At 54.2% G+C, this 12,878-nt stretch overlaps 2 protein-coding genes across 2 annotated transcripts in view; both read left to right on the top strand.

Moving 5' to 3' along the window:
* Nucleotides 1-2,138: 2,138 nt before the first annotated feature.
* On the top strand, nt 2,139-7,086 carry TTC5 (tetratricopeptide repeat domain 5). Its single transcript, XM_083882213.1, has 10 exons — nt 2,139-2,252; nt 2,661-2,808; nt 2,942-3,156; nt 3,530-3,698; nt 4,393-4,484; nt 4,936-4,992; nt 5,349-5,495; nt 5,993-6,180; nt 6,656-6,800; nt 6,896-7,086. The coding sequence occupies exons 1-10, from the start codon at nt 2,163-2,165 to the stop codon at nt 7,049-7,051; spliced, it is 1,407 nt and encodes a 468-aa protein (XP_083738339.1). The 5' UTR covers nt 2,139-2,162; the 3' UTR covers nt 7,052-7,086.
* A 1,977-nt stretch (nt 7,087-9,063) lies between these two features.
* The window catches only part of SUPT16H (SPT16 homolog, facilitates chromatin remodeling subunit), a 31,452-nt gene continuing 27,637 nt past the window's right edge, over nt 9,064-12,878 (top strand). The window contains exons 1-2 of the mRNA XM_083882211.1: nt 9,064-9,266; nt 10,456-10,548. Coding sequence (XP_083738337.1) covers nt 9,201-9,266; nt 10,456-10,548 — 159 coding nt within the window. The 5' untranslated portion in view covers nt 9,064-9,200. The remainder of the gene's footprint in view (nt 9,267-10,455; nt 10,549-12,878) is intronic.

Here is a 12,878-nt window from a genome sequence, read left to right as displayed (position 1 = left end):
CCCTCATTCTGTCAATCAAAACAGCAAACCACGCCCACTCTGTTCAGTTACATCAATGTCAATCTGTCAATCACGAGTAGCAAACCACGCCCCTTGCATTGGGTTACACTGAAGCCAATCTGTCAATTAGAAGAGAGCCACGCCCCTTTTATTGATCTACATAAATATTAATCTGTCAATCAAAATCAGCAAACCACGCCCCTTATGTTGATCTATATCAATGTCAACCTGTCAATCAACAGCGATGAGCAGCTCCTCCCTTTTATTTGCATATTCATACCTTATGATAAATGGCCTACAGGCCCAGCAGCCAATCAGATTGCTAGGCGGTGACGCGCCCGCCAATAGGAGCGCGGGGGGGGCGTGGCTTTCCTGAGGCGGGCTGGCGGGCAACCGCGGAAACGGCTCAGTCTGTGACGAGCCGGCGATGGGATCACATCACGTGGGAGAGGTAGCGGGGGGAAATGGCGCCTGTGGGGGGAAGGAGACTCTTTTTGTGCGTTTATTTCTATCGCGACACGCCTCCACATCGCGATCCCGACCCGCGTTCCCCCCGTCGCCGCCAGCCGCGGGCGCTCGGGGTTTTAGCGGCGTCGCAGAGAAAGCGGCGGCTCTTTCTTCACCCGCCGGAGCCAGACCGGGGGTCTGGTGGCTCCGCCGGAATTTGGGGAGTCGCATAAATATTCCCGGTTCGAACCCGGTTCGGTCCTGATTTGATCTCGGTTTGATCCCGTTTCGGTCCCGTTTCGGTCTCGGTTCAAACCCTGTTTGACTCTTTTTTTTTTTCCCCTCAGGAGGAGCCGCCGGCGGGAAACGGCCCCTGGAGGATCCGCCAGTGGATTCTTTGCTTTTCGGGTTTATTTTTTTTTACATCTTTTTTTGCTTAACTTGAGGATTTTTTTATTTCTTTTTTCCCTCACGATTTGCCCGCCCACCACGTGTTTCCCCAACCTTCCCCGAAAAACGAGTATGAATCTAAATTATCATATTTTAATATGTATTTTAAGGCCGATTTAACGTGTTTTTCATTAATTTGTAACTTTTGGTAGGATTTTTAACCATTTTTAGCCTTTTTGGAATAACTTTTTCCCTCAGGAAAGAGCGGCTTGCGGGAAACAGCGCCCCGAGGGTCTCGGCGCTTTAAAAGTACATTTTAAAATCTTAAATTTACCTTCCTAAAATTAATTTTCCGTTCTAAAACCTTTTTTTGACGTTTTCAATTAGTATTTCGATTTTTAATAAGTTTTTGGAGGCTTTTTGCCCAATTTTGAGGGGGTTTTGCCTCAGAGTTTCACCCTCAGGATTTGCCCCCCCACTCACGTGTTTACCCTCCTTTTTAACGTTTCCTGAAACAAAAAACACACTAAAATGAAAACTCATAAAATCTTTTTGAAGCTGTTTACCTTTTAATTATTGTTTTTAATAGATTTTAGGGGTTTTTTGCCTCTTTTTCCTCCGTTTTTCCCTGAGGCGCCGCCCGCGCGAGGAAACTGACCCACCAAAAAATGTCCCATTTTATCTTTTTATTTTCTATTTTTATTTTTATCTCTTTCCTAAGCTCCATCGCTTTTAGTGATGTTTTGTACCTCTAACTCTTTAATTCCTATTTTGCCGGGTGGGGTTTTTTTGCGTTCAAATGTTATTTTGATGGCATTATATTGTTTATTTTATTGAGCTCTGAAATAAACCCCGTTTCGCTGTGGAAATTTTTTGATTTATATTTGGAATAAACCCCGTTTCGCTGTGAAACTTACTGCGTGTTCGGTGATGGGAAATTAAAAAAAAAACAAAAACGAAATTTATTTTAAATAAAAATAAAACTTGGCGGAGGTTTCTCGCTTTTTGCCGATTCCAACGGGCCGGGGGTTGTGAGGGGAGGGGGGCGGAGCCAGAGGAAGGCGGGAAGATTGAGGGGCGGGGTTATGCAAAATAGACAATGTAGTCCTGCCTTTGGGGGCGGGGCTTACCCAAAAATTATAATAAGGGGTGGGGTTTGAACAGAAATTTACATAAGGGGCGGGGCGGTGCTGCGGCACTTGTGAGGTCAGCGCCGCTGCCCCAGCCGCCATCTTGAGTGTGTCACCACCTCAGCCAATCACAGCGCCGCCGACCGGAAATGGCGGGAGGAAGGAGCCGGAAGTGGGCGCGGCCCCGGCGCTGCAATGGCGGCGCCCGAGGAGGAGGCGGCGACGGCGGCGGAGAGCGAAGGAGGAGGGGAGGGCGGAGATGAGGAGGCGCTGAGGCGGCTCGAGGTGAGGGAATCCTCGGTGGGGCTGGGGCGGGAACCTCCAGCGGGGTTTTGGGGGTCTCTGAAGGATTGGAGCCCTCAGAGTTAGGCCGGGCCCGCTCTGAGGGGAGCGGAATTTTCTGAGGTAAAATTTAGGGAATTTAAAGGCTGAGACCCCTCTAGTTGTGGCTGTGAGGGGTGAGGACCCCTGTGAAGGAAAGGAGCTGGTTTTCAGGGGAGATCTATGGGGTTTTACTGAGATTTTGTGATCATTTAATAGCGAGCTTTGTGAGGCGAATTTTGTGGGAAAATCGAATTTCCTGACGGGAAAATGGGTGTTTTTCGAGGGAGAAAATGGACATCCTTTGGGAGGGAAGCTGGATTTGCTCTGAGTGGCCTCAAAATGATTTTTTGTGTGTTTTCTCCCCCCCAGGCTTTGGTGACGGATCTTTATCACTTCCGGGACACTCTGACCCCCCGTGACCCCGGCCGTGACCCCGCTGACCCCAAAAATGACCCCAGCACTGACCCCTTGGTGGCCGAAATGGAAAAAACCGTAAAATTAATGGAAGAAATACAAGGTGAGGGGCGTGGCTTAACTGTAGCGGGAGGCGTAATTTAGCTGATGGAGGAGTGGTTTAGATGACTGGGCGTGGCTTAGCAGGGTGTGTCCCTCAAGCCCCGCCCCTCACCGTGTTTCTCCGCCCCTTTCAGTGTCCCCAGAGGGGCGTGGCCGCGCCCTGGTGCTCCGAGCCCGCGCCCTGGGCGTGGCCCCCGAGGTGGGCGGGGCCAGGGCGGAGCTGGCGCTGGGCCACGCCCTGAAGCTGGACCCCGCCCTGGGCGCGGCCTGGAGGCAGCTGGGGGAGCAAAGATGGCGCCGGGGGGACCTCAGGGGGGCCCGGGACGCCTTCGGGGGGGCCCTGCAGCAGGTGGGGGTCATTTGGGGGATCCTGGGGGGTCATTTGGATGTTCTGGGGGTCACTGGGGGGTCTTGGGGGGGATTTCGGGGTCATTGAGGGGTCTTGGGGGGATTTGGGGATCACTGGGGGGGACTTGGGGGTCCTGGGGTGTCCTGGGAGGGATCTGAGGGTCACTGGGGGGGTCCTGGGGGTAATTTTGGGGGTCAGTGATAATTGGGAGGGGTCCTGGAAGGTCAGTTTTAGGGGTCAGGGGTGATTTGGGGGGTCCTGGGCAGTTTTGGGTGGGGATTTTTGGGGTCCCTCACAGGTAAGGGGCATGTCCAGGTGCCGTGGGCGTGTCCCCGCCCTGACCCCGCCCCTTTCCCCGCCCCTTTTCCCGCAGGGGGAGGACCCCGAGGCGCGGCGCCTGCTGTCCATGGCTCTGCGGGCTCAGGGGGCGGGGCCAGGCCCGCAGGGGGAGGGGCCAGGCCCGGGGGGCGGGGCCCTGAGGGAGAGCCTGGCCCAGGCCGAGGCGGCCGTGAGGTGCGACCCCCGCGATGGGCGGAGCTGGTGTGAGTGCGGGGCGGGGCCCAAGGGGGCGGGGCCAAAGGGGGCGGGGCTGGGGAAGTGGGAGGGGCTAAATGGTGTTTGGGCGGGGCTTGGGGCGGGGCCTGGGAGGGGCTAAAGGGGTTAGGGGTGGAGCCTATGGGGTGTGGGAGGGGCTAATGGGGGCGTGGAAGGGGCTAATGGAGGTGTGGGAGGGGTCTGGGGGTGTGGGAGGGGCTAAAAGGGGTTGGGGTGGGGCCTGGGGGAGTGGGAGGGGCTAAAGGGGTAATAGGAGGGGCTAATGGGGTTGTGGGAGGGGCTAAAGGGGGTGTGGGAGGGGTTAAAGGGGTGTGGGAGGGGCTAAAGAGAGTGTGGGGGGGCTAAAGGGGGTGTGGGAGGGGCTAAGGAAGATGGGGAGGGGCTAAGGGAGGTTGGGGAGGGGTTAAATGTGCTTGGGGTGGGGCCTGGGGTGTGGGAGGGGCTAAAGGGAGTGTGGGAGGGGCTAAAGGGGGTGTGGGAGGGGTTAAAGGGATTAGGGGAGGGGCTAAGGGAGGTTGGGGAGGGGTTAAAGGGGTTAGGGGAGGGGCTAAGGGATATTGGGGTGGAGCCTGGGGGTGAAGGAGGGGTTTAAGGGGATGGGGAGGGGCTAAAGAAGGTGGGAGGAGGAGCCCAGGTGTGCTCAGGTGTGCACTCAGGTGTGCCCCGCCCCTCCCCTCTCAGACGTTCTGGGGAACGCCCACGTGTCGCTGTTCTTCGCGGGGGGGCAGAGCCCCGGCAGCGCCCGACGCGCATTGGCCGCCTACGCCCAGGCGGTGAGGGGCGGGGCCACAGGGGGCGGGGCTAAAGGGGGCGGGGACTGAGGGTGGGTGGGGCCTAAGGAGGGTGGAGCCAAATGGGGTTGAGACCTGAGGGGTGGGGCTTAAAAGGGCAAGACCTAAAGGGGAGTGGCCTAAAGGGGGTGGGGTCTAATGGATGAAGCCACACCCATAATGGGGAGGGCAATTGTGGGCGTGGCCATGTGGGTGGGATTGGGGGCGTGGTTTGGGTATAAGAGGTGTGGCTATGCTAATACCTAAAATGGGGTGTGGCCAGGCCATAAATGGGCGGTGCCCCCTGTCCACTGGGTGGCGCTGTAGCGCCTTTTAGGGGCGTGGCCAACTCTGTGGGCGTGCCAAACGGGCGTGGCCAACCTCTAAAGAAAATTAAGTTGTGGGCGTGGTCTCTTGACTTCTGACCCCTCTGTGACCTTTGACCCCACCTCAGGAGCGCGTTGACCCCGCGGCCGCCGCCAACCCCGACCTGCACCTGAACCGGGCCACGGTGAGTGGGTGTGGCCTTGGGGGGGCGTGACTGGGGGCGTGTCCAGGTCCAGGGGGCGTGGCCACGTTTCAGCAGCCAATAGGATTTCTCCTGAAGCTCCTGCAGTACCTGGAGCGGTTTCAGGGGGCGCTGGGGAGGCGTGACCTGGAAGGGGCGTGTCTAAAGGCTGTGGGCGGTTCCAGGGGGCGTGTCCATCCCTCAGCAGCCAATGGGATCCCTTTTTCAGCTCCTGCAGAACCTGGAGCGGTTTCAGGGGGCGCTGGGGAGGCGTGACCTGGAAGGGGCGTTTCTAATGGCTGTGGGCGGTGCCAGGGGGCGTGGCCACCCCTCAGCAGCCAATGGGATTGCCCCCACAGCTCCTGCAGTACCTGGAGCGGTTCCAGGGGGCGCTGGAGGGCCTGGCCAGGGCGGCCGAACTGGCCCCGGGTTGGGACGAGCCCCGGAAACGTCACGGGAACCTCCTGGAGTTCCTGACGCGCCTCTGCGGCCTCCTGGAGAGCAGGGTGGGCATGGGGGGGACTGGGAGGGACTGGGAGGGGATTGGGAGGGGCTGGGAGGGGCTGGGAGGGGATTGGGAGGGGATGAGATGGACTGGGATAAACTGGGAGGGAGCTGCAGTTCCCAAAGTGGCCACAAGGGGGAGACACTGGGAGTTACTGGGAGAGACTGGGAGGGGACTGGGGGGACTGGGAGGTCCTGGGGGACACTGGGAGGGCACTGGGATGAACTGGGACTGCCCAGTCCCACCTCGAGAGGGGGCGGGGCTCATCCCTGGGCATGTCCCCTCCTAAACCCCGCCCCTTTTCCCCGGCCCCGCCCCCAGAGGAAGCTCCAGGGGAAGGTTCCTTGTGCTGACCCCGCCCCTTTTCCCCGGCCCCGCCCCCAGAGGAAGCTCCAGGGGAAGGTTCCTTGTGCTGACCCCACCCCTTTCCCTTGGCCCCGCCCCCAGAGGAAGGTTCCTTGTCCTGACTCCGCCCCTTTCCCTTGGCCCCGCCCCCAGGGGAAGCTCCGCGGGAAGCGCCGCCGCGGATTGGCCGGTCCGGTGCCCCTCCCCCTGCTGGGCCCGCTGGGGGGGGCGGGGGGGCCGCGCCCCTCCCCCATCGCCGCCCTCCGGCCCGGGCCCAACCCCCACCGCGCCCTCCTGGGGCGGGTCCTGTTCAGCCTGGCCCCGCCCGGGGGCGTGCCCTAGTGAGAGAGGGGCGGGGCTAATGATGGGGGACTGGGAGGGACTGGGGGGGATTGGGATAAACTGGGAGGGGTTTGGGGGAACTGGGAGGGGACTGGGAGGGGATTGGGAGGGGTTTGGGGGGGACTGGGATAAATTGGGAGGGACTAGGTTAAACTGGGAGGGGATTTGGGGGGACTGGGAGCCACTGGGAGGGAGTGGAAAGGACTGGGAGGGACTGGGATTAACTGGGATAAACTGGGAGGGACTGGGAAGAGACTGTGAGGGGTTTTGTGGGAACTGGGAGCGGATTGGGAGGGACTGGGAAGAACTGGGATAAACTGGGAGGGGATTGGGAGGGACTGGGATGAGTTTGGGGGGACTGGGAGGGGATTTGGGGTCACTGGGAGGGACTGGGAGGTCACTGGTGGTAACTGGGCTGACACTGGTGGGCGTGGCCAAGCCCCGGCCTGACCCCGCCCCCCGGTGACGTCACAGCACGGTGGGGCTGCAGGACGGGGGCGGGGCCGTGGCCGCGGTGACCGTGTACAACGCCACGCCCACCTGGGGCGTGTCCGTGGGCGACGCGCTGGGCGTGGCCGAGCCCGTGCTGACCCAGCATCTGCACGTGCACCAGGGACAGGTGAGACACACCTGGAGGGCTGGGTTATACTGGTTTATACTGGGGTGTACGGGTTTGTACTGGGTTATACTGGTCTATACTGGTCTCTCCCCCAGACTTTCTCCTTCCTGGGCATCCGCGTCTCCTCCCCCCTGTCCCTGGTGGTCAACGGGAAACGCCCGCCTGCCTCCGCCCTGTCCCCGCCCCGCCTGGCGGTTTCCAATCTCAGCACACCGCCCGAGGAGGCCACGCCCCCCAGCACTGCGCGCTGACCACGCCCACCCCCGGCCGGACGATGGGGGCGGAATTTGGGGCAATAAAAGTGGTGGGTTTTTTTGGGATTTCGGAGTCGTGAATGTGGCTGTGTGGGGGCGCGGCCATGTTGGGTGTGAGGAAAGGGATGGGGGCCACCATCTTGGATTGGGGTCTAACGGGGCTGCCATATTGGATTGGGGTATATGGGGGCCACCATATTGGATTGGGGTCTAAGGGGGCCGCCATATTGGATTGGGGTATATGGGGGCCGCCATCTTGGACTGGGGGACATGGGGGCCGCCATCTCAGGCTGAGCCAAGAGAAATACAGGCTGGAGAACATGAAGAAGTTTTTCACACTAACAGCAATTAAATATACCAGAATGATCTGCCCAGGGAGGTGGTGGAGTCACCACCCCTGGACGTGTTTAAAAGGAGACTGAACGTGGCACTGGGTGCTGTCACCTACCTGAGGTGTCAGGGCTGGGTTGGACTCGATGATCTTGAAGGTCTTTTCCAACCTCCACAATTCTGCGATTCTGAGATTTATGTTCCCCCCCCCAGGGTTTTCCCGCCTTTTTCATGGGTCACATGACCCCTGTCCCCCCTCAGTTTCCCGCCCTTTTTTCGGGTCACGTGATCCCCATTCCCCCTCACGGTTTTCCGCCTCCCCTTTGATCACGTGACGCAGGAGCAACCCTCTTTTTCCTCCCCGTTTTAAATTTTTTTTTTTTAAATTATTATTTATTTCTTTTGGCGTTCCCGTATCACTTGATCACGGCCCCCTTCAGCTCTTCCCCTCCTTTCCCCACCACGGGAGAAAACAGCCGCTTGTCTCCCTCCTCCTCCTCCATTTCCTTCTCCCCCTCCTCCATTTCCTTCTCCTCTCCCCCTTTCCCCCTTTTAAAATCCCGTCCCTCTCCTCCCGCTCCCTTTTCCCGCCCCTCCCGGTCCTGTGGAGGCGGCGCCATTTATTTCCTCCCCTCACAAACCTTTTTTCCCCGCCTCCCTCTCCATCACGTGAAAACGGAACGTTTATTTCCCCCCTCCCGCCTCCTTCCGCTCTGTTTTACCGGGTTTTGTTTCCCGGTATTTTTTCCCCGATTTTCTCCCTTTTTCCTTCTATTTCCCGTTTTTTCTCCTCTTCAGACGAGAAGCGGCTTCTCCCTCCCTTTCCCTCCCCTCAGGTTTTTCCCGCCTCTCCCGGTCCTGAGGGGGCGGCGCCATTTTTTCTCCTCCCTCCCCTCACGGGCGGTTTCTCCGCCTCTTTCCCTCCGTCACCTGAGAACGGAATCTCTTCCCCCCTCCCATTCCCCGGGTTTTTTAACCGGATTTTATTTCCCCCTTTTTTTCCTCCATTTTCAGTTTTATCTCCTCTTCAGACGAGAAGCGGCCTCTCCTCCCTTTCCCTCCCCTCAGGTTTTTCCCGCCTCTCCCGGTCCTGAGGGGGCGGCGCCATTTTTTTCCCCTCCCCTCACGGGCGGTTTTCCCGCCTCTTTCCCTCCGTCACCTGAGAACGGAATCTCTTCCCCCCTCCCACCTCCCGCTCTGTTTTACCGGGTTTTATTTTCCCCCTTTTTTTTTTTCTCCTTCCATTTTACGTCTTTTCTCCTCTTCAGGGGCGAAGCGGCTTCTCCCTCCTTTCCCTCCCTCAGTGAGGGGGCGGCGCCATTTTTTCTCCTCCCTCCCCTCACGGGCGGTTTCTCCGCCTCCTGTTCCCGCCTCTCTCCCTCCGTCACGTCAGAACGGAATTTCTCTCCCCTCCCCACCTCCCTCCCGCTCTGTTTTACCGGGTTTTATTTTCCCCTTTTTTTCATCCATTTCCCGTTTTTTCTCCTCTTCAGGAGAGAAGCGGCTCCTCCTCCCTTTCCCTCCCCTCAGGGTTTTCCCGCCTCTCCAGCGTCACGTGACTTTCCCCTCAGCCCCTTTTCCTTGTCCCGCCCTTTTCTTGTTCCCGCCCTTTTCTTGTTCCCGCCCTTTTTCCCCCCGGAACCGGAAGTTCCCCTCAGCGCTTCACTTCCGGTGAGGGTGAGGGAGACGCCGCGGCGCGGGAGGAAGAAGAAGGAGGAGGAGGAAGGAGGAGGCGGCTCCGGGAAAGGGGGAAAAGGAGGAGAAAAATCCCGGAGGAGCCCGAGGGGGTCCCGGAGGGGCCTCTGGGCCCCTTCTCATGGCGCTCAGCCTCGATCGCGAGGCCTTTTCCCGGCGGCTGCGGCGCCTCTACGGCAGCTGGCAGGTGGGGGAGGGGCGAGCGGGGAGCCCCCGAGGGGGGGAGGGGGGTGGGGGAGGGGATGGCGTGGGGGGAGGGGCCTCAGGGAGGGGTGAGGGAGATTTGGAGGAGTTTGAGGCGGATTTGGGGGGGGCGAGGTTCGAGGGGAATCTGGAGGGAGTTTGAGGGAAATTTGGGGAGATCTGAGGGGAAATTGGGGAGCTTGAGGTGAATTTCGGGGATTTGGGGTAAATCTGAAGGGTTTTGAGGTAAATCTGGGAGGTTTGAGGTAAATTTGAGGGATCTGAGGTGAAATTGGCGGGTTTGAGGTGAAATTGGCGGGTTTGAGGTAAATTTCGGGGATTTGAGGTAAATTTGGGGAGTTTAAGGTGAATTTGGAGGGGTTTGAGGTGAATTTTGGGGATTTGAGGTGAAATTGGCGGGTTTGAGGTAAATTTGAAGGGTTTGAGGTAAATTTGAGGTAAATCTGAGGGGGTTTGAGGTGAATTTGAGGGATTTAAGGTAAATTTGGGAGATTTGAGGTGAAATTGGAAGGTTTGAGGTGAATTCAAAGGGCATTTGAGGTGAGTTTGGGGAGTTTAAGGTAAATTTGCGAAGTTTGAGGGAAATTTGGGGAGTTTGAGGTGAATTTTGAGGCTTTTGAGGTGAATTTCTGAGGATTTGGGGCTGCTACAGGCGAGTTTTCAGGTGAATTTGTGGGAATTCGGGGCAGTTTTGGGGTGAATTTTTGAGGATTTTGGGGCAGTTTTGAAGTGAATTTGTGGGAATTTTGGGGCAGGTTTTTAGGGGGTGAATTTTCAAGTATTTAGGGTGAATTTTTGGGCTGAATTTTTTTTGGCTTTGGGGCAGTTTTTATGGATTAAATTTTTTTTTTATTTTTGGGGCTTTTTTGGGGGTCAATTTTTGAAGTTTTTGGGGTGAATTTTTGGGTATTTGGGGGCAGTTTTTGGGATGAATCTGTGAGAATTTTGGGGTGAATTTTTAGGGTGAATTTTTTCGGGATTTTTAGGCAGGTTTTTGGGGTGAATTTTTGAGGATTTTGGGATAATTTTCAAGAATTTTGGGGACAGTTTTTGGGGTGAATTTTCAGGGATTTGAGGCGGGTTTTTGGGGTGAATTTTCAGGGATTTGGGGCGGGTTTTGGGGTGGATTTATGGGAATTTTGGGGGTCCTGATCCCCCCTTTTCCCCCCCAGAAAGGCGAGGATGAGCTCGGCGGGGTCGACGCCATCGTGGTGGCCGTGGGGGTGGACGAGGAGATTGTCTACGCCAAATCCACTGCCCTGCAGGTGATTCACGCCCCAAAAACATCCCAAAATAACCCCCTACAACATCCCAAAACCACCCAAAAATATCACCAAAAACACCCAAAAAATTCCCCCAAAAAATACTTAAAAAACACCCAAAAAACACCCCAAAAACACACCGAAAAACACCCCAAAAACACACCGAAAAACGCACCAAATACCCCAAAACCACCCCAAAATAACTGCAAAATACCCCCCAAAACACCCCAAAATAACCCCCAAAAACACTTTCCAAAGCACCTCAAAATACCCAAAAAACACCCCTAAAATACCCCAAAATAACTCCCCAAAAATACCCCAAAACCACTCCAAAAATACCCCCAAAACAGCCCCAAATAAACCCCAAAATACTCCCAAAAAACACCTCAAAAATACTCCAAAACCGCTTCCAAAACACCTTAAAACCACTCCAAAACTATCCCCAAAAACACCCCAAATCCACCCAAAAAAACCCTGCCAAACGGCCACAAAAAATGCCCCAAAATAACCCCCAAAACACCCCAAAAAACCCCCGAAATAACCTCAAAAACACTCCAAAAATACTCTCAAAACACCCCAAAAAATACTCCAAAAATATCCCAAAAATACCCCCAAAAATACCCAAAATAACACCAAAAACAACCCAAAAATACCACAAAAAACACCCAAAAAATACCCAAAAAACACCGCAAAAATACCCAAAAACACCCAAAAAATACCCCAAGAAAAACCACAAAAACACCCCAAAAACCACCCAAAAAACACCCCACAATAACTCCAAAACCACAAAAAAAAAACTACTGCAAAAACACCCCAAAAATGCCACAAAAAACCACCACAAAAATACCCAAAAACACCCCAAAAACGCCACAAAAATACCCCAAAAATACCCCAAAAATGCCCCCAAAAACCCCAAAAATACCCCAAAATAACACCAAAACCAACCCAAAAATACCACAAAAACACCCAAAAAAATACCCAAAAACCACCGCAAAAATACCCAAAAACACCCAAAAAATACCCCAAGAAAAACCACAAAAACACCCCAAAATTACCCCAAAAACACCCAAAAATAACCCCCCAAAAAACCCCAAAATTACCCCCCAGAATAACCACAAAAATACCCCAAAACCACCCCAAAAATGCCCCCCAAAATACCCCAAAAAATAACCCCAAAATACCCCAAAAATACCCAAAAAACCCCCACAATAACTCCAAAACCACAAAAAAAACTACTGCAAAAACACCCCAAAAATGCCACAAAAAACACCACAAAAATACCCAAAATACTCCAAGAAAAACCACAAAAACACACCCAAAATTACCCCAAAAACACCCCCAAAAACACCCCACAAATAGCCGAAAAAATCCCAAAAATAACCCCCAAAAATACCCCAAAATAACCCCCCAAAACACCCCAAAAAACACCCCAAAAATACCCCAAAAATATCCCCAAAAATACCCCCCAAAACCCCCAAAATACCCCAAAATAACACCAAAAACAACCCAGAAATACCACAAAAACACCCAAAAAAATACCCAAAAAACACCGCAAAAATACCCAAAAACACCCAAAAAATACCCCAAGAAAAACCACAAAAACTCCCCAAAATTACCCCAAAATAACCCCAAAAAAACCCCAAAATTACCCCCCAGAATAACCATAAAAATACCCCAAAACCACCCCAAAAATGCCCCCCAAAATACCCCAAAAAATAACCCCAAAATACCCCAAAAATACCCAAAAAACCACCAAAAATATCCAAAAACCACCCCAAAAACACCCAAAAAACCCCCAAAATAACCCCAAAACCACAAAAAAAACTACTGCAAAAACACCCCAAAAATGCCACAAAAAACACCCCAAAAATACCCAAAAATACCCCAAGAAAAAACACAAAAACACACCCAAAATTACCCCAAAATTACCCCAAAAACACCCCACAAATAGCCGAAAAACATCCTAAAAATACGACCAAAAATACCACAAAATAACCCCCCAAAACACCCCAAAAAACACCCCAAAAATATCCCCAAAAATACCACAAAAATATCCCCAAAAATACCCCCAAAAACACCCCGAAATAACACCAAAAACAACCCAAAAATACCACAAAAACACCCAAAAAACCCCCAAAAAACCACCGCAAAAATACCCAAAAAACACCCAAAAAATACCCCAAGAAAAACCACAAAAACACCCCAAAATTACCCCAAAAACACCCCACAAATAGCCGAAAAAATCCCAAAAATAACCCCCAAAAATACCCCAAAATAACCCCCAAAACACCCCAAGAAACACCTCAAAAATACCCCCAAAACACCCCAAAAAT

The sequence above is a fragment of the Zosterops lateralis genome (assembly GCF_965231275.1).
Source record: "Zosterops lateralis genome assembly, chromosome: 38".
Lineage (NCBI taxonomy): Eukaryota > Metazoa > Chordata > Aves > Passeriformes > Zosteropidae > Zosterops > Zosterops lateralis.
The sequence above is the reverse complement of the archived record's forward strand: the minus strand, read 5'-3'. Positions and strand labels throughout refer to the sequence as shown.

Coding starts and splice junctions, on each gene's coding strand:
- TTC5 (XM_083882213.1), top strand. CDS start 2,163: ATGGCGGCGCCCGAGGAGGAGGCGGCGACGGCGGCGGAGAGCGAAGGA. Junction 3,699..4,392: donor CCGCGATGGGCGGAGCTGGT/GTGAGTGCGGGG, acceptor CTCCCCTCTCAG/ACGTTCTGGGGAACGCCCAC. Junction 5,496..5,992: donor GCGGCCTCCTGGAGAGCAGG/GTGGGCATGGGG, acceptor CCCCGCCCCCAG/GGGAAGCTCCGCGGGAAGCG.